The sequence below is a fragment of the Pristis pectinata genome, chromosome 6 (genome assembly GCF_009764475.1).
Source record: "Pristis pectinata isolate sPriPec2 chromosome 6, sPriPec2.1.pri, whole genome shotgun sequence".
Taxonomy (NCBI): Eukaryota; Metazoa; Chordata; class Chondrichthyes; order Rhinopristiformes; family Pristidae; genus Pristis; species Pristis pectinata.
In genome coordinates, this window is record NC_067410.1 from 89,129,887 (window position 1) to 89,154,164 (window position 24,278).

General features: G+C 43.1%; 1 protein-coding gene across 1 annotated transcript in view; it reads left to right on the forward strand.

The window, feature by feature from the left end:
* The first annotated feature begins 1,703 nt into the window (after nt 1-1,703).
* chrd (chordin) overlaps nt 1,704-24,278 on the forward strand; it is a 95,897-nt gene continuing 73,322 nt past the window's right edge. The window contains exons 1-3 of the mRNA XM_052017222.1: nt 1,704-1,822; nt 3,114-3,242; nt 4,954-5,072. Of these exons, the coding sequence (XP_051873182.1) occupies nt 5,039-5,072 (34 nt within the window). The 5' untranslated portion in view covers nt 1,704-1,822; nt 3,114-3,242; nt 4,954-5,038. The remainder of the gene's footprint in view (nt 1,823-3,113; nt 3,243-4,953; nt 5,073-24,278) is intronic.

The window sequence follows — 24,278 nt, forward strand, 5'->3', positions numbered from 1 at the left end:
ACCCAGAGGAAACCCACACAGACATGGGAGAACGTACAAACTCCTTACAGACAGCGATGGGAATTGAACCCCGATTGCTGGCGCTGTAATAGCGTTGCGCCAACTGCTACGCTACTGTGTTATGTCCAGTTATGTTCTGTAATAGACAAACCAGGACAATCCAGTCCGGCTAACAACCACCTCACTCGTCTACTTTCGGTTGTCAGTGAAGTGATGTAAGGTTGATTGCTATGATTTGGCAACTTTCCAGTGAACTGCTGTCTAATGGATCTTTCAGCTCCTGATCTCAATACAGCTTTGATCTAAACATGAGCAAAAGAGCTGAATTCCAGAGGTGACGTTGGCATTTGATCAAGGAGCTACGTTGAAATCAAAATTGAAAAAAAATCATTTTGAATTGATGTGTAATGAAATTGAGGAAAAAGCACTGCACTGGCTGGAGTCATACCTAGCACACAAAGATGGCTAAAGCTGTTGGAGCGTAATCCTCTTGTCACAGGATTACTGCAGGAATTCCTCAGAGTATTATCCTAGCCTCAACAACCTTCAACTGCTTTAGTGAATGCCTTAGTGATTAACGTGTTCAATTCCATTTCAATTGTTTAGAGAATGAAACAGTTTATACCCACGTTTGGTGAAATATGGACAACATTGTCTCTCACTGGCAAGAAACATGATGCACAAACAGTAGATAACAACCATCTTCAATAAGAGAATCTCATCGCCTCCCTTGATATTCAGCAGCATTACCATCTTATTGGCCAATAAGAGATCACAACCATCTTATTGGCCAAGAGAAACAAAGGACTGCAGATGCTGGAATTTAAATGAAAAACATGATGTTACTGGAGGAACTCAGCAGGCCAGGCAGCATCCGTGGAGAAAAGCAGGCAGTCAACGTTTTGGGTCAGGACCCTTCTTCACCCTCACCTCTGACTTATATGTTCTCTACAGAACTGCCAGGTACAATCCAACCCATCAATTCCCTCCATCAATGGAACATCATTGCTGCAGTCCACATGATCCACACATGCATTGCAAAAACTTGCCAAAGCAGATTCCAGAGAAGGATCATCAGCCTGAAACTGAGGCTCTGTTTTTCTCTCAGATGCTGCCTGGCCTGCTGAGTGTCTCCAGCACTTTTCGTTTTTATAATTAGAATGAGGTGTTAGAGAAGGATTCTTCAATTTTAACATTTCCTATAAATTCACAACACAGCATTTAATTTTGGTTTTCTATGCTATCTCCCTGCCCTGAATATCTAAAAATCTGTTGATCCTGTCTTGAATATAGTTAGTGACTGAGCCTCTACAGCCCTCTTGGATAGTAAATTCAAAAGATTCAGGACTCTGTGGGTGAAAAGTAATTACAATATCCATGCTTTGCTGTTTATCTCAGAATTAAATTATTGTTCATTTTAACATTTCAGAAAAATTGTTACTGTAATGAAGCTGAATGTTACTGAAAGGAAACAAAAACATTGACCTTTTCTAAAGCAATTATTTGCATTGAATGAATTGAAAAATCCCTCTTAATTTCTCATTAGCTTTGTCCATTGAATATGTGTACTCTGCATACTTCCGCAGTTTGTTTTGAGAGGAAACGCCCTCATGCAAAAGTGCTATTTGCACATTTCTTGGCACCAAAAACAGGAATACTTATGTAAACAGAACATACACACAACAAAAATCCAATTGTCGATCGTTTACTGCCAAGTAAATATGTGTGCTGAGATGAACGTTTTGGACATGGCAAAGACTGTGAGACGGTGATAAATATTTATGTGATGAAGCAAGGATAGCAACTGACCTTCCTCTGTGTGGTAAGATAATATTTGATCATAATCATTCACATCATTTTTAATGCAAAAAGTAGCTGCTCAACTTCCACGAGATTAAGTAAGACTGTCTTTCTGCTACGTTGTTTTCGGCTGTGGTTTCACCTGTATTTTAGGTTTCAAGCTACCCAGCTATAATGTTTCCCAGTAGTAAAAGTAGACCCAAAATTCTTGGGCATTACTGTGTGCAAAACTTATGCAACTGCTGTAACTCAGATCACAGCCACACGTTGCTTTCTCCGGATTATAAAATAATATGATCGTGCCAATTGAACTAGGTTTCAATTGAAATAGGTGTGTGGAGATTATTGAAATAGAAAATGAATTTATGATGTTGCATCTAGTATATCAAAATAACTAAAACAACTCAAATTATAGTTAGCACACAGAAGAGACTGCAGATGCTAGAATCTGGAGCAAATTATAGTTAACATTGCTTTTAGGTTAGATGCACTCTTCATTGTAAAAGCAACAAGTCTAATTAGTCTGCGTGGCACAATGGCACAGTTAGTAGTGCTGCTACCTCACAGCTCCAGCAACCCAGGTTCAGTCCCAAACTACAATACTATATGTGCGAAGTTTGCATGTTTTTCCCATGACTGTGTGAGTTTCCTCCGCGAACCTTGATTTCCTCCCACATGCCAAGACTTGTGGGTTGCTAGGTTAGATAAGATGTCTATTATTAGTCACACGACTAATACAGTGAATACAGTAATATGTTGAAACATACAGTGAAATGCGTCATCTTGCATTACTGAGAATGTACTGGGCGCAGCCCGCAGGTGTCGCCACACTTCCGGCACCAACATAGAATGCCCACACCAACATAGAATGTACGTCTTTGGAATGTGAGAGGAAACCAGAGCACCCGGAGGAAACCCATGCAGACATGTGGGGAGAACGTACAAACTACTTACAGACAGTGGCGGAAATTGAACCCAGTTTGCAGGCGCTGTAATAGCATCACACTAACAGCTACACTACTGTGCCGCGGTTAATTGGCCAATGTAAAATTGATCCGACAGTTGTAGGTGAGTTTGGTGGCAGTGATAGAGCCTGGGTGGAGTTGATGGGAATGTGGTGAGAATAAAATGGGATTAATGCATGATTAGTGTAAATGGATGCTTGAAGGTCAGTGCAGCCTTGGTGAACTGAAGGGTCTGTTTCTGTGCTGGATGATTCCATGATTCTAATTGTCTCTAAACAAAATCAATGCATATAATATAAAAAGAAAGCACCATTTAAGGTCACATTTTGAAATTTCATTTTTTTTCAGTTTGTAGGATACAGAAAGAGTTCTGGCTGGGAAGACTTTTTAATTATGGGTTCTTCTCAATCAACACCTGCATTCCCATAAAGGCTACTGAAGGAATTTAGGGGAATACATGTCATAAAACATATCATGGTAGGTTTCTCATAAACTGTTTCATTTGTTATGAATTTCATGAAGTGTATGGTTCAATAAAAATATTGATACACAAATCAAAAATTCTCATTAACAAAGGAAAGAACTAGAAAAGACAATCAAATGCAACTGAACAACTGCAAATCCTCTGAACATTTTGGAATAAACATATTTTCAGAAAGCTAACCATGTGATCTTTGCAGGTTGGTGCATTTCCTGATCAACTGTACCAGTTTATCAGTGAACAAGGAATGCAAGAGGTTAAAAATAGGCGGTCAATTTGACCTTGGACACTTTTCCATGTGATGTTTAATAGCCAGAGCTTCTCTGACCAATACCATACTCTGCACCAGAGTGTTAATGCACGTTCCATTTACTAAACATCAGTTGAGGCCCAAAAAGAGGGCAAAATATGTAAATGAATACTTCCTTATTTTTGCAAACTAGACATTTCTTTACCTTTTAAGAAACCTTTTTGCTTATTACATAGAATGCACAGCAACTGAACTGACCATTCTCCCCAAATGGTTCATGTTGGTCTTTATGTTGTCCACAAACCTCCTTCTAACCTTCTTCATCTAATCCTATCCATACAATAAGAACACAAGAAGATAGGAGCAGGAGTAGGCTACCTGACCTCTCAAGAATGTCCTGCTAATCAATGTAATCGTGGATGATCTACCCCAGACGTCAGCTTCTCCTCAGTGTCAGATCCCCATAGCCGACAATCCCCCAATCTTTCAAAAATTTATCCACCTCCACTTTAAATACCCCACATCTCTCTGCGGTAGAGAATTCCAGAGATTCACACCTCTCTGTCGGAGAAATTTCTATGTACCTGGATTTTAAATGACTTGGCCCTTATCTTGAAATTATGTTCCCTCATTGAGGGCTTTTCCACCAATGAAAACAAATTCCTATTCTTTTCTTCTTCATCTGTTTATCCTGTTTCCCTAGCATTGTGTCTTGGATGTTTACCTCAACCTCTCATTCCAGGAGCAAGTTTCACATTCATTAGACTGCTCTGCTTTAGTTAGCTTTATACAGGTGGAAACAGTGCTGGAAGAGTTGTAGTTTTTAGTTAGAGAAGATCATTGATTTTTGTTTTAAAGAGTATATTGGCGAAGCAGCCAGCATAATCAAAGACCCCACCCCCCGGATCATTCTCTCTTCTCTCATCTTCCATCAGGTAGAAGACAGTAGCCTGAGGGCACGTATCACCAGGCTTAAGGACAGCTTCTATCCCACTGTGATAAGACTATTCAACAGTTCCCTTATATGATGAGATGGACTCTGACTTCACGTTTTACCTTGTGACCTTGCACCTTATTGTCTACCTGCACTGCACTTTCTCTGTAGCTGTGACACTTTACTCTGTACTGTTATTGTTTTTACCTGTACTACATCAATGCGCTCCGTACTAACCCAATGTAACTGCACTGTGTAATGAATTGACCTGTACGATCAGTATGTGAGACAAGTTTTTCACTGTATCTCGGTACAAATGACAATAATAAACCCATACCAATATTATTTTTAATATTATGCATTTAATTTTCAGTATTAATATTCTTTTACTAATATGGGAACTGTTATTTCCCTCAGACTACTTTTTTTACATGATAAAAAAAGACTATTGTGTACTATTTAGAAAATGGTCTCAATAACATTGAATAATATTCTATCTTGTCTTTATATATTATTTTAACAGGTAAATACAAGTTCTACATGCATCAGAATTTAAGAAAAATGAATGCTGAAACAGTGAAGCTTAGGCTGCTGAAGATCAGGCACCAATGGTTGGGCAAATGAATGAACACAACATCAGAGGTACAAAGAATTCAATGGGGGTTGTAAGGCTGTAACGTGTTACAGGGTTTATGAGGTAATTGTAACACATCTGATGGACAGTAAAAAATTACTGGGAGGGTTGAGAGTGGAATGAGAGTAAAGTGTAGATGGGTGTGGTCAGAACACATTTAGAAGCTGACCCAATATAGCTAAAGGACAGCAGGTAAATAAGGAAGAGGAGGGGATCAAGATAGGATCCTTGGGAACTCTGGAAGTAATAGTTACCAGGTGAGTGGTGATTTATTACTGTGTGGATGGAGCTCATGGTTTAAATACTTGGCATTAAAACAAAAAATGCTGGAGGGAAACAGAGTTAATGTTTCAGATCATTGATCTATCATCAAAACTGGGAAAAGTATGATGAAATGCCATCAACCCGAAATGCCAAAACTGTTTATCGCTTCTCAGATGCTAACAGGCTGAGTATTTCCAGAATTTTCTGCTTTTAATAACAGGTTTTAGCATCTGCAGAATATTGTTTCTGGACTTCGAAATCAGTTGGCTTTCATGAAAATATATTCAAATGGATTCACGGAATGTGATCGTGGTGATAGTCCATGGAATGCTACACAGCTGCAAAGGAGCAATTTTAAGGAGACCAGAAACCAGAACAACATTGATGTCAAGTGGAGTCTTTTGAAATTAATATCAAAACAACAAAATGGAGACACAGCCTTGCCTGGGTTCACTCATCACCTTCCATTCTTATCAGATTCCATTATCTTCAGCCCCTTGTTATCTCCATTCATTACTTCCCAGTCTCTGTCATTATCTCCACCTCTCCTACTTGGCTCCATCTGCTCATTAACATCTCCTCATGATCCACCTATCACTTGCCAGCTCCTGCCTCACCCCTCCCCTTCACCTCTTTATACTTTCTGTCTCCTCTTTACACTCGGTCCCGAAACAGGGTCTCAACTCAAAATGTTGACTATCTCTTTGCCTCCACAGATGCTGCCTGACCCGTTGAGTTCCTCCAGCAGTTTATTGTTGCATCAAAATTGTCCTGGCACTTTAAAATTGTATTTCAAATTGTATATGATATCTTTATTAGTCACGTGTACATCAAAACACACAGTGAAATGCATCTTTGCGTAGAGTGTTCTGGGGGCAGCCCGCAAGTGTTGCCACGCCTCCAGCACCAACATAGCATGCCCACAACTTCCTAACTCGTATGTCTTTGGAATGTGAGAGGAAACCGGAGCACCCATAGGAAACCCATGCGGTCACGGGGAGAATGTACAAACTCCTTACAGAGAGCGGCCAGAATTGAACCCAGGTCGCTGGCGCTGTAATAACGTTACGCTAACCGCTACACTACCGTGCCTGTATATTATTAAGAAAATAAATGTTTTGGTGGTCAAAAAATATGATGGAAATCTGAAATAAAACAGAAAATGCTGGAAACATAGAGTAAGTCAGGCAGCATCTGTGCAAAGAGAAACAGAGTATTTTTTCCCAGTTCTAATGAAGGATTTTTGACCCGCAATGTTAACTGTTTTTCTTTCCATAGATGCTATCTTATCTACTAAGTATTATCAGCATTTTCTGTTTTTATTAATATTTATTATACTGTGACTCTGCAACCCCATAGAAAAACCTTGTCAGTCACTGGAGTATTAAAGACAGCGATAATGATTAAATATGGTTGGGTCTAAGTTTACAGAAGCTCTGGAGTGCCATCTGCTGGAGAAACATATCTAACAATTAGGAGTATAGCTCATCCAACCATTGAGATGTGTGTCAATGACTTCTGAAATTGCTTTACTTTTACTTCACATCATTTCTCATGCAACTGAATGAAGTATGATGGAATGAAAAGTGATTTTGGTGGTGTGAAATGGTTCTTTATTTTACGACTTTAAGCAGCTTTACTAGAAACATAAGAACATAAGAAATAGGAGCAGGAGTAGGCCATCTGGCCGGTTGAGCCTGCTCCACCATTCAATAGGATCATGGCTGACCTGGCCATGGACTCAGATCCACCTACCAGCCTTTTCCCCATAACCCTTAATTTCCCTACTATGCAAATATCTATCTAACTGTGTCTTAAATATATTTAATGAAGTAGCCTCTACTGCTTCCTTGGGCAGAGAATTCCACAGATTCACTACCCTCAGAGAAAATCAGTTTCTCCTCATCTCCATCCTAAATCTATTCCCCTGAATCCCCCGAATAATACCATTTTAAGAAAAAAAGACTTCATCACACTTGTATTTATTGTTAACTAAAACATACATGTTATTAAAGCAGATGATTAATGAACACTATAACAAGAGGCAGAGGCCAGCTGTCTCTCTTCTTGGCCATACATACAAGATTGGAATTTATTTTTTCTCTTGGCGGAGATTTGTGTTTTTTCCTTAGAAGTTTGAAAGTTACCCAGGTATTTGAAGGGCATGTGTATATGGATGCCAATGGGTGGAACTTAAATTTTGGCTCTGCAGCGGAAGTTAAGAATAAATTAAAGCCAGACTCTGGTAGTCATTCGTTTGTCCATACAGCAACAAGAAGGAAACGAGAGCTGCGTGGAAGAAGCATGGGGACTTTTAATCAATACTTGAAACTATCGAGACTTCCTCAAAAGGGAGGTCATGATATCCAATTATGAAGCCAGGAGGCTTAAATGGATTAATGGATTATTTTCATCTGCAAAGGGTCTGGAACTTCATTTCCATTGGCTGAGGTCTGTAGTCAATAAAGATCAAAGAGTTTTCTCTTGGCTCAAACCAATCTCTGATGAGTTTTCATGAATAAACCCATTTGTTTTCTTAAACCGTGGAAGGAGGATATCTAGTGTGTATCAATTAGGATTAATAGACTGTTGGAGTATGCTGTAGATGTTAATAAACAATCAATGGAAGGACATGTCTTCCATTCTGTGTCTCCTGGCCAAATCAAAGGCAAATGTTATAGATGATGTTCATACTAATTCATAAAAATCTGCTGTAGGTGACGAGAAGAAAAATGACTGTGATAAACAACACAATAACAACTAAATTACCTCAATGAGGTTGAAGATGAAATTCTATTTGAGATATGGATATTTCTGATTCTCCAGGCTACAGTTTTGAGAGATATGCCCAACCAATCTTCAAAAGCTCTCCCAGCTACAGCATAGTGAAGTAATTTTTGTTTGTTTGTTACGGGAGGCATTTCAAGTAATCAAATAGGGACAGTATGGTACTTAATTTTATGAAAAAATGTGTAAATAAACAACTTGCACTTGCACTAATTAAATTCTGTAATGATTCTGTAGTGGTGTACCCAACAATCTTCAGGGAAAAAGTCTTCAACCTGAAACACCACTTCATTTTCTATAGATGCTGCCTGACCAGATGCGTGTTTCCAGCAGTTTCTGTTTTTATTTCAGCCTTCACAGAGAATTTAAAAGCTATAGGACTACACTGTCAAGTATTGTTTTTTTTTATCCATTTACTCCAGTTCTAAGATTCAGATATGCACAAATGAGTGACCACATTCATTCTTCAAGGAAGATGTAAAGCAACGTTATCCATTATCTTGTATCCTAGTAGTACCTCATTAATATTGGCTCAGAATTTCATGCCACTGATCCACATGGTAAACATACCTGTTGCAGATAATTTGGTGTCAGCTTCCTGACTGACTTCCTCATCGGTGAATTCCTGTGTATTGACGCGGGCTTGCATTCTTGAAAGCTGTCATGTTGCACGTGTGGGAGGAGCATTGAGGTAGCAAGCATGCCCGCTATGCTACCTGTCTTGCAGGCTTTCATTCCTGTCAAACGTATGTGTGTTTGTGAGTTGCATGAAAAACATAAAAAAAATTAATAAGTAAACATTTTAAAAATTAATAAGCAAATACTACAACCTTTAACAAATAAGAACACAATTCAAATCGACCAAATGTTACCTTTGTCCTTCATAGCTATTCATTTCCTTTAAGCTAAATAGAGGTCTAACCTGGCACAAACTGAATTTTTTTTTAAAAGCATAAACACTTTAGAAGTACTACAAATTTGTGCCTCACTCTTGTACTCTGAGAGGAGTCCAATATCATCATCAACTGGGAACTAGACTGGTCAATAGTGGACAGATAGATCTGGATTCGATGTTCGGACTTGAATGTGCAGGAATTGCAATCCTCCTGACAGTGAAATGCCAGCATTTCCGTGCCAATGTGTATTAGTGCATTCTGAGATATAAAATTTAATTATCTGTGGCTGACTTCCTAAACAGATTGCTATTTTTTTTACACAAGTGATTTTATGACTCCAAATTTGACGGAATTTCCAACACTTTATGCCCGAAGCTTAAAACTAGCCCTAAATTCTGATATTGGGTTGTTTCCATGGCCAAATGGGATGCACTGTAATTGCAATGATAACACCTTATGCAACCTTTGAATGTGTGCCTCTGAATTGGGAAACAGATTTTGAAATTGGTTGCACCCTTTTAAATCTCTTAAAAGGACCTTCCATCTAACAAAATCTTGAGGCACAATGTTCAGTACTCTAAGACATTGTGTAATGCAGGATAACAATCAGCTAACAAATAAGTGTTAGTTTATGTACTCCTCAAACTATCAACATTTCAAACCATCTCTCTGCCACATGACAGCAGATCAGTACGAGATGATCACTTCAAAATTATTGTCCTTCTCTTTGTGAATGTGACATTGAAATCCTTGCAACAGAAGGTTAATAGAGAGAGAGAGAGAGAGAGATTACAGCAACCAAATGTATCCTCTTGCCCAAAGGCTGATTCCATTTCATCTTGCTCTTTTATCACTTGCTCTTTTACTGTCATCCATGCAGACTCTTTCATCTTGAAGTTATAGTGCACCACAAAAGTGCTGTAGGTTCACGTGTGGAGTGCTGAAGACAGTTTTGATTGGGAGCTGACTGCTTCAAACTTCAGAGGTGCCCATGACAGAAGGCCTCAGGTGTTACTGAAAAGCCATTACATGTCATACTGTGGAGCAGGTAAAAGAAACAGCGGCGGGCGGCCTAGGGTTCCGGCAGGTTGGCCTGCCTGCCCGTCTTCCGTGCTTACGTGCGCGCGTGGGTGTCTTTGGAACGGGAGCACGCTGTCTCCGTGGGCACCCTGGCCGAGTTCCACGCTCGATGGGCCCCTCAGGGGATCGAGTGTGTCGTGGATGGTTCCGATGCGATTTTGATATGAAGTGTTGTGTGTTGCGGTGGCGGGTGTAGTGTCGTGCGGGTATTAGTCTTGCCTAGTTTCTTTCTGTATTGGATGTACTGAATTTGATGTTGGTTTTTTTTTGTAGTGCTTTTAGTGAATAAACTTTTTGTTAAAAAAAGCAGCTAAAAGAAAACGTGGTGCCCAGGTCCGAGGTCTGTTTGGGAGGGCTAATGGAAGGGAGGGACTAGCTGGTGGTGGTGAGGAAGGTTGGATGTCAAAGGTCCAACTGAGACTAGGAGGTGTGGGATGCGCAGGTTTGTAGGGGAGGGTCATGAATAGGAACCTAGGTTGTGTGGAGGTTTGGGTGATGAGCTGCATTGGAGGCCTGGTCAGGGCTGGGCATGGGGTGAGTTTGGAAAGTAGTAAGAGAAAGTGGGTATGGGCTGGTACTGTGGATAGAAGGTTTCCCAAAGATAGAAGACATGTAATGGGCCTTATTATTCCAGTTCTGTGTGGTGCAAAGAAAGCGTGGCAGGTCTGGTGGTGACCAATGTGCTCTAATTCCTCCAGCAAAGAGTGTTGCATGTATAACAACATTAGTTGATGCATGTATGGAAGCACGATTCATGTAGGAGTCTCTCTGTCTCTCTCTGTCTATATATTTTTCACTTTTCATTTTTCAGTGTCTGGGCACACTGGCAAGGCTAGCATTTGTTGTCCATCCCTATGAGCCACCTGCTTGAATCGCTGCAGTCCTTCTGGGTTAACATAAAGTAGTAAACACTCCTATCTTTATTTATTCACAACTGCCCTCTGAATCAGCTGCTGTGTCTTTTTCTGTATCTTGTGTCCAATAAGGATGTACCCTTTGTGCCCTCCTTGTCTCAATGTTCTCCCCAGCAACATCACCCAAGAGCAGGGTGCCAATTTCCACATGTACGCCCTATCTTCCTACTGTAAAATATTGTTTGATTGTACTTCTGTGGAGTGCCTTAGGTTTTTTTTCTGTCTTAAAGCTGCCACGTCAGTACAAGTTACTGCTGTTGTAACCTAGGTACTTCTGTATGGATAGTTTTTTTTTCATTACATTTGATATAACAGTGCATTTTGTCAATCAACTGGAGTATTCCATATTCAGTTTATTTCACTTCAAATGCAATGACAGACATGCTGCAGCACTCACAAAGTTGTGGTCAGGTTAAATCCATCTGTTTTCCTGGTGTCTTACTTCATACAAAACATTATGACAGAATAGGGACCTTCCTTAAGTCATATAATCTGGTCCAGGAAATGGTAAAATCTTCAAGGCTAATCTGTAAAATGCTATGATAATATTCACATTATTCCAACATTCCAATGTATGCTTCATGATTTTCCATTACTGGCTCTGCACCAGAAAATTCTGGTCTCCAACTGGGCTATTAGTTTCAAGTGGCAAATGTAGACAAGGTACTTCACCAAAGTGAAGCAAATTCCATCAAGTTTACAACAGATGGGGAAGCTATTCATTGCATCATTCTGTGTCAGTACTTTGCTGGATCAATCAATAATTAACTTGTATTCTCCCTAAAGCTTGGTTAATTGGTCTACTTCAAATATTTAATCTATTTTCCCTAAAGGATGCTCTGCCTTTGCCTTAGCCATTCCTCTGGCAAAGTATTCCACATCCAAACAATGCTCTGTGTAAAAATAAATGTTTCAATATTCTCTTTCTCTCAGTGGCAATTTTGATGCAATGACTGCCTCCTGGATCACCAACCAAAGGAAGTATTCTTTCCCTATTCACTCTTATCTAAATCTTTAATCAATTTTAAAGATACTATTAATTTTCTTCTGCCACCTTTGATGCAGTGAGAATAGTCCCAGTAACTCAAATCTCTCATAACAAATTCCCCATTCTTGACAAATCTACACTGAATCTGCTCCATATTATCATGAAGTAAGTACATTAATTGTGACCTCACCAATGTTTGGGATAAATCTCTCTTTACTTCTTTGTTCCTGTGGATTTCCACACTGACCTGTCTGTCCTTGGCCTTCTCCACTGCCACAGTGAGGCCAAATGCAAACTAGAACAACAGCACCTCATATTCCACTTGGGTAGCCTGCAACCCAATGGTATGAGTATTGAATTTTCCATTTTCGGTTAACCCACACTCCCTGTGTCCCTTTCCCACTCCTACTTTTCACCTGGGTTTCCTCTCCCTTTGTTCAACTTTTTGTTGCCCTCCCCCAACCCATCACCTAGTTTTGTTACTCTCCCCACCTGGTTCCTTCTACCCATGATCCACAAACCCATCCACCTGAGTTTCTTCTCCCTTGGCCCACCCTTCCTATCCCCTCCCCCATCTGATTCCATCTGCCAATCATCCCTCCCTTATCTGGTTACTTATCAGCTTCCAGCACCCAGCTTCTACCACACTCCTCCCTTCCCCCCACTTGGCTCCACCTACCTATTTTTTCCTTATCTGTTTCCACCTATCACTCGCCAGCCTGCGTCACAACTCCCCCTTCCCCCTCCTTCCCCTGGTTCCATCTGCCCGTCATTCCCCACCTCACCTAGTTCCACCTATCACCTACCAGCCCTGTCTCACCCCTTCCTCACTCCTCTTTATCCTGGCTATATTCCCCTTACACTCCCAGTCCTGAGGCAGGGTCTCAACCCGAAACATCCACCAGCCCTTTGCCTCCACAAATGCTACTTAACTCGCTGATTTCCTCAAGCAGTTTGTTTTTTCACAAGGTGGATCAACTCAATCTGAACATTGCAAAAGGTAAAGAAACAAAGCATGATGATCAATTAGGTCAAAAACAATGCTAATTGCAAAGAATGTGGTGAAGGAAGGCTATGGTTGAAATCTGTAAAAGGTCAAGGTACCAAGTGCAGGATGAGCTGGGATACTGTTAAGTTTGAAATAGATATATAACAATGGAGAAAGCATCAATTAATTCTTAAAGGAATGTACTAATGAGGTATGGTTCTTGAAATAGAACACTAAGTAAATTGAAGGTAGAACGCTTAGGAGACATGGAATAAATTAGGAGTTACATCATCCAAAAGATCTTATTACTGGAGCAAGGACATTCGTGGCAAAATACAAGAAGGGTTCCGTGAAAGTCTCAGATTAAGGGTAGCTCAGTCTGAGAAAGAAGAAACAGGGTTTATAATGAATAAAACATAAAGATGTACTATTGAGTTGAAGGGATGAGATAGGTCAAGAAACTGTTAGTTGCCATGTAAGATCAGCCTGCATGAGAAAAAGTGTATAAAAGTACATTCAGGGAGAAAGAGAAATAAAGTACAATTAGGAGGAACAGAATCCAGTCAACAGGACAGACAAGAGATAAGGGCACCCTGCTACAGTCACCCAGAGGACAAGCTTTGCCTTTCAAGAAACAGACCATGACCACTGTCGATGTTAACTGCTACTTTCTTTTACTTAACATAAATTAGTTAATAATTCTGTTCTGATTATAACCAACATATCTGTACCCATATTAATTTAAAAACAGAAAATGCTGGAAACATCTGTAGAAAGAGATACAGAATTAATGTTTTGGATCAAAGACCTTTCATCAGAACTGGGAAAAGGAGAAAGCAAGTTAGTTTTATGTTGCAGAGAAAGTGGGGTGGGGGCTTTTGTTGTTGTCACAAACAAGTATTTTCAGTGAGATTAGATGGAATTCTGAAAACAGAAAAAACAAAAACGGCAGAATCTTGTGTTGCGATAGCAACAGTAAGCATATGTGCATTTTTCGTGCTTGACAATTCGGGAAAATTGGGAGACTGTCAGGGTTGGGATGCCAAGTTTTCCTCTGTTAGATGGAGTAAGATTCTTGTGGCAAGGAAGTAAACATTCTCATAGATATTTGTACAGTAAAAGTAATGATGTGTTCTTACAGTTCATAAATTAACTCAGTGCAAGTCAATCTTAACTGAAGCCCAAAAGTCACAGCTCTTGTGCAAGTCAATCTTAACTGAAGCCCAAAAGTCACAGCTCTTGTGCAAAACATTCTTTACGATTCAAAACACACAAAACAAAGCATAGGCCAAGGTTGAAAGCATGAATTCTCTCAACAGAACCCATACTTCACTGAGATCTGTGCTTGTGGATCAATGACTGGTATTTGCAACTTGAATAAATACTTGCTGGGATTGGGTGTGAAGTGCAAACACAATCCAATCCTGGATTTAAGCAGTTGCTCAGTCTTTCTAGTACCATCTGAGCACTCCCAACTCAACCAGACTACAATGAAAGATTCCACTATTGACCAAGTTAAATTAAAGTGCTTTATTTTCTCAAATCCACAATGATTATTGTAAGATGTCTAATTGAAAGGTAATATTTTTGCAGTTTCTGTTCTATGAACGGGCATCAACTTGAAACCTTAAGTCTGTTCTGTGCTCTGGACAAAGGGACAGAGGTCTACATCGGTGAGACCAAGTGCAGACTAGGCTTCACTAAGCACGTCAGTGGCCATCTGGAGTTCCTGGTTGCAAGTCATTTTAATTCCATTCCCATTCCCACACCAACCTGGCTGTCCTCGGCCTCTTACACTGCCAGGGTGAAGCCAAACGCCAACTAGAAGAACAGCATCTCATATTCCACCTGGCTAGTCTAAATCCAACTGCATGAACATTGAATTCCCCAATTCCAGGTAACCTGCTCCCTCGCTATCTCTTTCTCTCTCCTTCTGATCTACCCAGATCTCCCCCACCCCCCTCCCCACACCCCATACCCGTTTTTTCAGACCAGTAAACCTAACACTAGTAGTAGCGAAAAATGCTCGGATGTATTATAAAAGAAAATTTACACAACATGCAAAACATTAGCGGGATTGGATAAAATGAGCATGGGTTTATGAAATCATGCTTAACAAATCTCCTGATTTTTTTTGTGTGTGAAAAGAATCCAATAGAATCGATAAGGGAGAACCAATGAATGTGGTGTATTTGGACACAATGGGCCAAACAGCCTTCTTCTGTGCTGTAACTTTGTTTATTATTTTTAGAGACGAAGTGTGCTGCTGAATGAGTAAGTAAATAAGCTGGTGAAGTGGTAGAGTCATGGTGAATGTGTGTGTTTAAGACAGGGTGTGATAAGGAAGAGGGTGTGTGTGTGTGTGTGTGTGTGTGTGTGTGTGTGTGTGTGTGTGTGTGTGTGTGTGTGTGTAAGACAGTATCTGATGAGGACAGGGGTGTGATAAGGACAAGGGTGTGTTGTGTGTGTGTGATTATGACAGAATGTGATTGGGACAAGAGTGAATGTGTGTGTGTTTAAGGCAGAATGTGATTGGGACAAAGGGATGTGTGTTGTAAGGAAATATTTTTAACAAATTATGAATGGTGGCAAAAGAAAGAGCTGCAGATATAATAAGGAAGTCTTGGGTTCTGAGAACTCATCTTGCCCTCCAGAATAACCGATGCAATCAACTGCAAGTAAACAGCCTTTCCAGCAGCTGCATTATGCTGGTGGTGTTGTGTGCTTGTACCTTTAAGGGCTGACTGATGAGCTCTCAGTAGTGGCAGCTGCAAGAAATTTGACAAAAGCTTTTCAGTAACACTTGTTGTTTATGAATCAGCATGGCATGATGCAAGGAAGTCCAACAATACTGTTTTTCAAACAGTGCTGTTGAATATCATGATCTTTTTAAAGCTGTTTAAAACAACATTTGGAAGACCTGGCAATGGCACTTTAATGTTGAGAAAACAGTGTATTTGAATTTCTAGGCCAGAACCTATTTGATTAGAATTAAGAAACTATAATACTGCTAGGTCTATACTAAACTCCACCTAACAGTAGAAAAAGCATTAGGCAGCAAATTGCAGAAAGTTACAACTAATGATAATCGGGATTTCAATTATCTAATTCAGAGTGGGGAAAATAACCATGTAAGAGAAGAGGAGGATTTTGTGATTCTGTATGTTTCCAGCCACTAAGAAATGAAACAATGCTAGGCCAAGTTTTGGGCAGTGAAAATGATAAGCTTCAGTGTGGAAACATCTGGGGGTCAGGGATCATGATATCATTGCGTTAAGGAAAGTTATTCAAAAAAAGAATAACCAACTGGAAGGGGACTTAACATTGTTCCTTCCTCCACAGATGTTGATTGACTGGCAGAATATTTCTAGCATTTTCTATTCTTATCTCAACTGAAATGGGAATAATTTTTGTTCATTGAAAGCAGAACTTGCACGTGTAGAAAAAAACCTCAAAGATTGTCAGATGTAACAGTTAAGGAGCAATCGAAGGCCTTCAAAGTGGAGAAAATTCAGGCCCACTTTTTCATAATGACAACTTGATAAGCTTTTGGTTATAAAGCAGGGAAGTAAACTGAGAAACCCAGTGTACCTAGGACTTTGTGTAATGACTATCTCTAACAAGGGGAAGTCTAACTGCCTACCCTTTATACTTAAAAGCATTACCATTACCAGGTCCTCTCCATCAACATCCTAGAGGGTCACCATTTTCCAAAAACACAACAGAAATTCTGTGACTATAAGTACTTTCAGAGGTTGGATATCCTACAGTGAGTGACTATAATACTTATAGGTCTATACTAGATTCTCCTGACACCCCAAAGTTTTTTCACATTCTACAAGGCAAAAATCAGGAATGTGATGGGCGAGTCCCCACTTGCCTGATTGAGCACAGCTACAACATTCAAGAAGCTCAACTCTCTCCCAGGGCAAAGTAGCCTACTTGATTAGCACCCTATACTCTACCCTGGATTACAGCAGTTCAAGAACGTGGCTTGCCACCTTCTCAGAAGTAATTAAGGATGGGGAAATAAATGCTGACCTTGCCAGCAAAAGATGAATTTTAAAAAAGACCATTGGATATCTATAGCATCACAAAACATTCCAAGTATTTAGTGGACAATAAAATGCATTTGAAGTGCAGTAAAGTTGGAAATGCAGATTATTTTGATTTGTATTTGATACTTTTTATAGCTCAGTAAGATCCCAAACCAACTCCAAATATTAAGCATCTCACCAGTAACACACACCTGATAAATTGCCCTTATGTTTCCAGTATTTTAATGTTGGCTATTATGACATAATTAATGTAATTCATTGCCTAAATTGCAGTCACAGCACTTATGAGTAGGAAACTTTTCCACTTTTGGCTCTAAGAGTAAGCATCAAGAATTCCCAGGTGATGAATAGCTTGCCAAGGTCCAGAATAACACTCCTTTTAATCAGTTTCTACAAAATGTATTGGTTCCATTTTAAAACCACTGTCTCTGTTTCAACACACAAGTCATTGTCGTAACTACCCTGTCACTGAGGTTGCTTCAATTTGTGCCAAACTGCTGGCCCATACATGGTGGGAAGTAATTTTTCAGACTTTATTAAATTTTATTCAAAGTTGCAAATGGGGAATTCCAGATTGAGGTTGATTCAAATGGAGATTCAAGAAGGGACGTTGTTGAGCCAATTAGTCCCTCTAGAGCCACATAGAATTTTTAAAAGGTTTGAAGCATTTCCAAATGTAATGTTGATGTCTTTCCAATTATATTTAAAAATAAAATCAATTACACATTATTTTTATTCAATGATGTAACAGTCTTACCAGGACAAATGATTAGGACAATGATTTAATACATATATTCTTACATATAAAATTCTGTTAATTTTACTTGTATCTCTGCTGCACTTTTTGCAGTTCCATGGGATCAATCAAGCTGGAGCTCCAGATTCCATCGCTGTTTAGTGAAGTGGAGAGAACTGTGAGTGACAGCTGGACCTCAGGTGATGATTTCTGAGTCCCTGTCCCCAGGTAGCTTTTACAGCCTTCAGACAGGTTGCCAAAGTCAGGACACATCAAGGAAGTTTTAAGTGTTCTGATTGAAAAATAGTTCAATTGGATTGGTAATTGTTTTCTTATTGTCACACGTACTGAGATATAGTGAAAATCTTTTGTTTGCGTGACATCCAGACAGATCATTCCATACATACGTACATCGAAGTAGTACAAAGGAATGCAGAATATAGTGTTACAATATCAGAGAAAGTGAAGTGCAAGGGCCATGACGACATAGATTGAGAAATCAAGAGTTTGTAGCAGCTGCTACCGTGATTCGAAAGTAAAGACACGAGTCTGTGAGTTGTAGAACAAGACTGACTGATTTATTTCCCGCCGTGTGCGGGCCTTTTAAGTGAAACGGTTCCCGCCTTCCGAGAGAGGAAATGACGTATGTGCTACGTCATTAGAGTCTTCTTGCGCGCACGGGTTCTCCCCATTGCTCGGGGAAGATGAAGGCCCAGCGCCATCTTGGGCTTCACCGTTGCAACGATGTGCACCCCGACCGTCGAGCCGGTTCGCCTGCTCGGACAGTGAGTCGCCACACAACCCCCCCCCCCCCCCAGAACCGGCGATACGGTTCCCAAAGTTTGCGGGCTGTGCTAGCCATTGCTTAGGTGGTCGGCCTCTGCGTCATGGTGTTGGGACCTCGACCAGTTGTTGTAGGTCTAAACGGGCTGGTTTGAGGTGGTCCGTCGTGAAGACTTCCTCCTTGCCCCCAGTGTCCAAAATAAAGGTGGACCCATTGTTTCTGATGACCCGGAATGGCCCCTCGTATGGCCATTGCAACGGTGCCCGGGGTGTGCCCCTGAGAACGAAAACGAACTTACAGTCTTGTAGTTCCTTGGGCTCACAGGAAGGGGATGGACCATGTCGCGAATTGGGGATCGGTGCCAAGCTGCCGAGCCTCTTGCGCAGTCTTCCCAGGACTGCTGCGGGTTGCTCCTCTTGCCCCCTAAGGGCAGGTATGAACTCCCCTGGGACGACCAGGGGTGCACCGTACATGAGTTTGGCTGACATAGCGTGGAGATCCTCCTTGGGGGCAGTGCGTATGCCGAGCAGAACCCAAGGAAGTTCGTCGACCCAGTTAGGACCTTTAAGGCGGGCCATCAGGGCTGATTTCAGATGGCGGTGGAAACGTTCTACCAACCCGTTTGACTGAGGGTGGTAGGCCGTCGTGGTGTGCAGCTGCGTTCCTAGCATGTTCGCTAATGCAGACCATAGGCTGGAGGTAAACTGGGCATCTCTGTCTGAAGTGATGTGGGCCGGAACACCAAAGCGCGAGACCCAAGTTGTGAGCAGCGCCCGGGCACAGGAATTGGTCGTGATGTCTGAGAGAGGGGTTGCATCTGGCCACCTCGTGAACCAGTCCACGATGGTAAAAAGGTACCGCGCTCTTCTTAAAATTGGCAGGAGACCAAAGAGGTTGACGTGAATGTGGTCGAACCTTCTACGGGTAGGCTCGAACTGCTGTGGTGGGACCCTGGTGTGTTGTTGGATTTTTGATGTCTGGCAGTGCGGACAGGTCTTGGCCCACTCACTGACCTGTCTGCGCAGGCTGTGCGAGACGAACTTGCTGGCGACTAGTCGGACAGTCGATCTGATGGATGGGTGCGCCAACCTGTGTACCGAGTCGAAAACGCATTTCCGCCAGCCTGCAGGAACTATTGGGCAGGGCTGACCGGTTGTGATGTCGCACAGGAAGGTCTGCTGACCTGGGCCAACTATGAAATCTTGGAGCTGCAGGCCTGAGACTGCGGTTCTGTAGCTGGGCAGCTCGTCGTCGACTTGCTGGGCGTCAGCCAGGTCTGTGTAGTCTACACCCAGGGATAGGCTGTGGATGGTCGGTCTGGAGAGCGTGTCAGCAACGACATTGTCCTTTCCGGAGACATGTTGGATATCCGTTGTGAACTCGGAAATGTAGGACAAATGTCATTGCTGGCGGGCTGACCAGGGATCGGAGATTTTAGAGAAGGCGAAAGACAATGGCTTATGGTCAGTGAACGCAGTGAAAGGGCTGCCTTCTAATGAGTACCGGAAGTGCCGGATTGCCAGGTAAAGCGCTAGTAACTCCCGATCAAAAGCGCTGTATTTAAGTTCAGGTGGCCTAAGGCGCCTGCTGAAAATTGCCAAGGGTTGCCAACGGCCTTCGATTAGTTGTTCCAGTACCCCACCGACCATGGTGTTGGATGCGTCCACTATGAGGGCAGTTGGGACGTCTGTCCTGGGGTGGACCAGCGTCGTGGCATCTGCTAGGGCTTCTTTGGCCTTAATGAAGGCAGCCGTGGCCTCGTCATCCCAGGCGATGTCCTTGCCCTTTCCAGACATGAGCGAGAACAAGGGGTGCATGATCCGGGCTGCTGCAGGGATGAAACGATGGTAAAAGTTGACCATCCCAACGAACTCCCGCAGGCCTTTGATCGTGTTGGGATGGGCAAAATGGCGGACTGCGTCTACCTTGACGGGTAGGAGTGTTGCTCCCTCGCTGGTGATTCTGTGGTCGAGGAAATTAATAGAGTCGAGCCCGAATTGGCACTCGGCCAGGTTGATAGTGAGGCCGAAATCACTGAGACAGGAGTACAGTTGGCGGAGGTGGGAAAGGTGTTCTTGGCGGTCACGGCTGGCGATGAGAATGTCATCTAAGTAAATGAACACAAAGTCCAGGTCACAGCCTACCGCGTCCGTCAGCTGCTGGAAGGTCTGCGCGGTGTTCTTAAAGCCGAACGGCATTTGAAGGAATTCGAAGAGGCCGAATGGAGTGACGAGCGCAGTTTTGGGGACATCGTCAGGGTGGACGGGGATTTGGTGGTACCCCCACACGAGGTCCACCTTGGAGAAGACATGGGCCCGTGTAGGTTTGCTGTGAAGTCCTGGATATGAGGGATGGGGTAGTGGTCTGGGGTGGTGGCGTCGTTTAGCCTGCGGTAATCGCCACAGGGTCTCCACCCGCTGGTGGCTTTGGGGACCATGTGCAGGGGGGAGGCCCAGGGGCTGTCTGACCTGCAAATGATCCCCAGCTCCTCCATGCAGTGGAAGTCCTCCTTCGCCAGGCAGAGCTTGTCTGGAGGTAGTCGTCGTGCTCTGGCGTGAAGGGGTGGCCCAGTCATAGTAATGTGGTGCTGCACCCCGTGTTTGGGCATCGAATTCCTGAACTGAGGTGCCAGAACTGATGGGAACTCAACTAGGAGCTTGGTGAACTCATTGCCAGACAGGGAAATGGAGTCCAGGTGCGGGGCTGGTCGGCTGGCTTCTCCCAGAGAGTAAGTTTGGAGGGTTCTGGAGTGCACTAGCTGTTTCCCTCGCAGGTCAACTAACAGGCTGTGGGCCCGGATGAAGTCGGCTCCCAGGAGTGGCTGGGCGACAGCGGCAAGGGTAAAGTTCCAAGTAAAACGGCTGTCATCGTATTGTAATTGGACTGTACAGGTACCGAAAGTCCGTACTGTTGTGCCGTTTGCGGCTTTGAGGGCGGGTCCCTGTTGCCTGCAACGAGTGTCGTGGCCGGTTGGGGGTAGAACACTGACCTCTGCTCCAGTATCGATGAGGAAACGACGCCCAGGCTGCTTGTCCCAAACGAATAGGAGGCTGTGTTGGTGGCCAGCCGCTGTAGCCATCAGCGTCAGCTGGCCCTGGCATTTCCCTGAAACTTGCAGGGTGGGCGGCATCGACCGGCCTCCGCACCCCACCTCTGATGGTAGAAACACAGCTGGTCACAAGATCACAAGATCACAAGACAAGGTAGCAGAAGCAGGCCATTTGGCCCATCGAGTCTGCTCCAAGGAAAAGGGAAAAAGAAATGGGGAATGGGGAAAAAAAAAACATTGTCTCTGTTTCTGGGGTGTGGTCGCTCGGCTGCTGGTTTAGGTAAGCATTGGGCACGTGGTCTGGCGATTTGGCCGACGGACGAACTGCTCTCGCGTTTGGCCTTCCACAGGGCATCTGCCCAGGCGGCTACCTCACGTGGGTTGCTGAAATCGGTGTCAGCCAACAGCAGGTGAATGTCGTTGGGCAGCTGTTCAAGGAAGGCCTGCTCGAACATCAGGCAGGGCTGATGGAGGTCTGTCCCCCAGGCCGTCGAGATGAAGCAGGCGGGCAGCGCGCTTACAACGGGAGAGGCCAAATGTCCGAATGAGAAGGTCCCTGAAGGCCGGGTATTTGCCTTCCTCTGTAGGAGACTGGATGAAGTCTCCAACCTGGGCGGCTGTCTCCTGGTCCAGGGAGCTGACCACGTGGTAGTACCATGTGGAGTCGGAGGTGATTTGGCGAAGTTGGAACTGGGCTTTGGCCTGGTCGAAGCACACGCGGGGCCGAAGCGTCCAAAAGGTGGGCAGCTTGAGTGCCACTGCATTGGCTGCTGCGTTGTCGGTCATTGTGAGGGTCCAAAATCAGTTTGGACCGTCAGGGTCACCAATGTAGCAGCTGCTACCATGATTCGAAAATAAAGACACGAGTCTGTGAGTCGTAGAACAAGACTGACTGATTTATTTCCCGCCGTGCGCGGGCCTTTTAAGTGAAACGGTTCCCGCCTTCTGAGAGAGGAAATGACGTATGCGATACGTCATTAGAGTCTTTTCGCGCACGCGGGTTCTCCCCCATTGCTCGGGGAAGACGAAGGCCCAGCGCCATCTTGGGCCTCACCGCTCTGACGACACACGCCCCGACCATCGAGCCGGTTCACCTGCTCGGACGGTGAGTTGCCACAAGTTCATCTTTAGTGTATAAGAGGTCCATTCAAGAGTCTTATTACAGTGGGATAGATGTTGTCCTTGAGTCTGGTGGCGCATGTTCTCAAGCTTTTGTATCTTCTGCCTGATGGGATGGAGGAGAAGAGAATGACCAGGGTGGGAGGTGTCCTTGATTATGTTGGCTGCTTTCCCGAGGCAGCAAGAAGTGTAGACGGAGTCAGTGGAGGGGAAGCTGGTTTGTGCAATGGACTAGGCTGTGTTCACAACCCTCTGCAATTTCTTACCTTCTTGGGCAGAGCAGTTGCTATACAAAGTTGTGATGCCTCTGGATAGGATGCCTTCTGTGGTGCATTTGTAAAAATAGGTGAGAATCATCGAGGGGGCATAATTTTAAGGTGATTGGAGGAAGGTATAAGGGGGATGTCAGAGGTAAGTTTTTTACACAGAGAGCGGTGGGTGCGTGGAACGCACTGCCGGCGGAGGTGGTGGGGACAGATATATTAGGGACATTTAAGAGACTCTTAGATATCCACATGAATGATAGAGAAATGGAGGGCCTCATTAGAAGGAAGGGTCAGATAGATATTAGAGCAGGATAAAATGTTGGCACAACATTGTGGGCTGAAGGGCCTGTACTGTGCTGTAATGTTCTATGTTCTATGACATGCTGAATTTCTTTAGCCTTCTGAGGAAGCAGAGATGCTGGTGTGCTTTCTTGGCCATCGAGTTGGTGGACCAGGACAAATTGTTGGTGATATTTACACCTAGGAACTTGAGGCTCTCAACCATCTCCACCTCAGCACCATTGATACAGACAGGAGCTTTATTCCATCTGCTGCATGAAGTCAATGACCAGCTCTTTTGTCTTTCTGACATTGAGGGAGAAGTTATTGTCTTGACACCATGCCACTAGGCTCTCTACCTCCTTCCTGTATTTTGTCTCGTCATTGTTTGAGATTCGGCCCAATATGGTGTTGTCATCTGCAAACTTGTAAATGGAGTTAGCGCTGAATTTGGCTATGCAGTCGTGAGTGTACGGGGAGTAAAGTAAGAGGCTGAGGACGCGGCCTTGAGAGGCACTAGTGTGGAGGATAATCGTGGAAATATGTTTTAAAATAATTTAAAAATACAAAATTTACTAAATAACTTAAAGTACTAGAAATGATTTCAAAGCATAAAGTGAAATAGAGAAAATACACAAACCAGTGGCTTACCTTTTCAATTAACATGGTGATACTTGACATCTACCATGACTGGGGTCCTAAGCTATGGAGTTAGATACCAAATACAACCAGCCCCTATGCTTAGCATGTCAGTACTCCACCCTGGACTCACTGGCAGCATATGCCTCCGGCTCCTTTCTAACTCCTGCCTTTCAATGTACAATTGTGGAAGTCAGAGACAAGCAAACCCACAAGGTGAATGTTCCAGGTAGTTCTTCGTGGAACTGCTGGCTCGGGGGTTGCTCCCTGCGCTGTGAAATATTCTGATTTCAACTGCAGGGGGAGCTGGTGATATGTATTCCTGGACAGAATTCTCATCACTTTTTAGCATATCTACATAACTCAG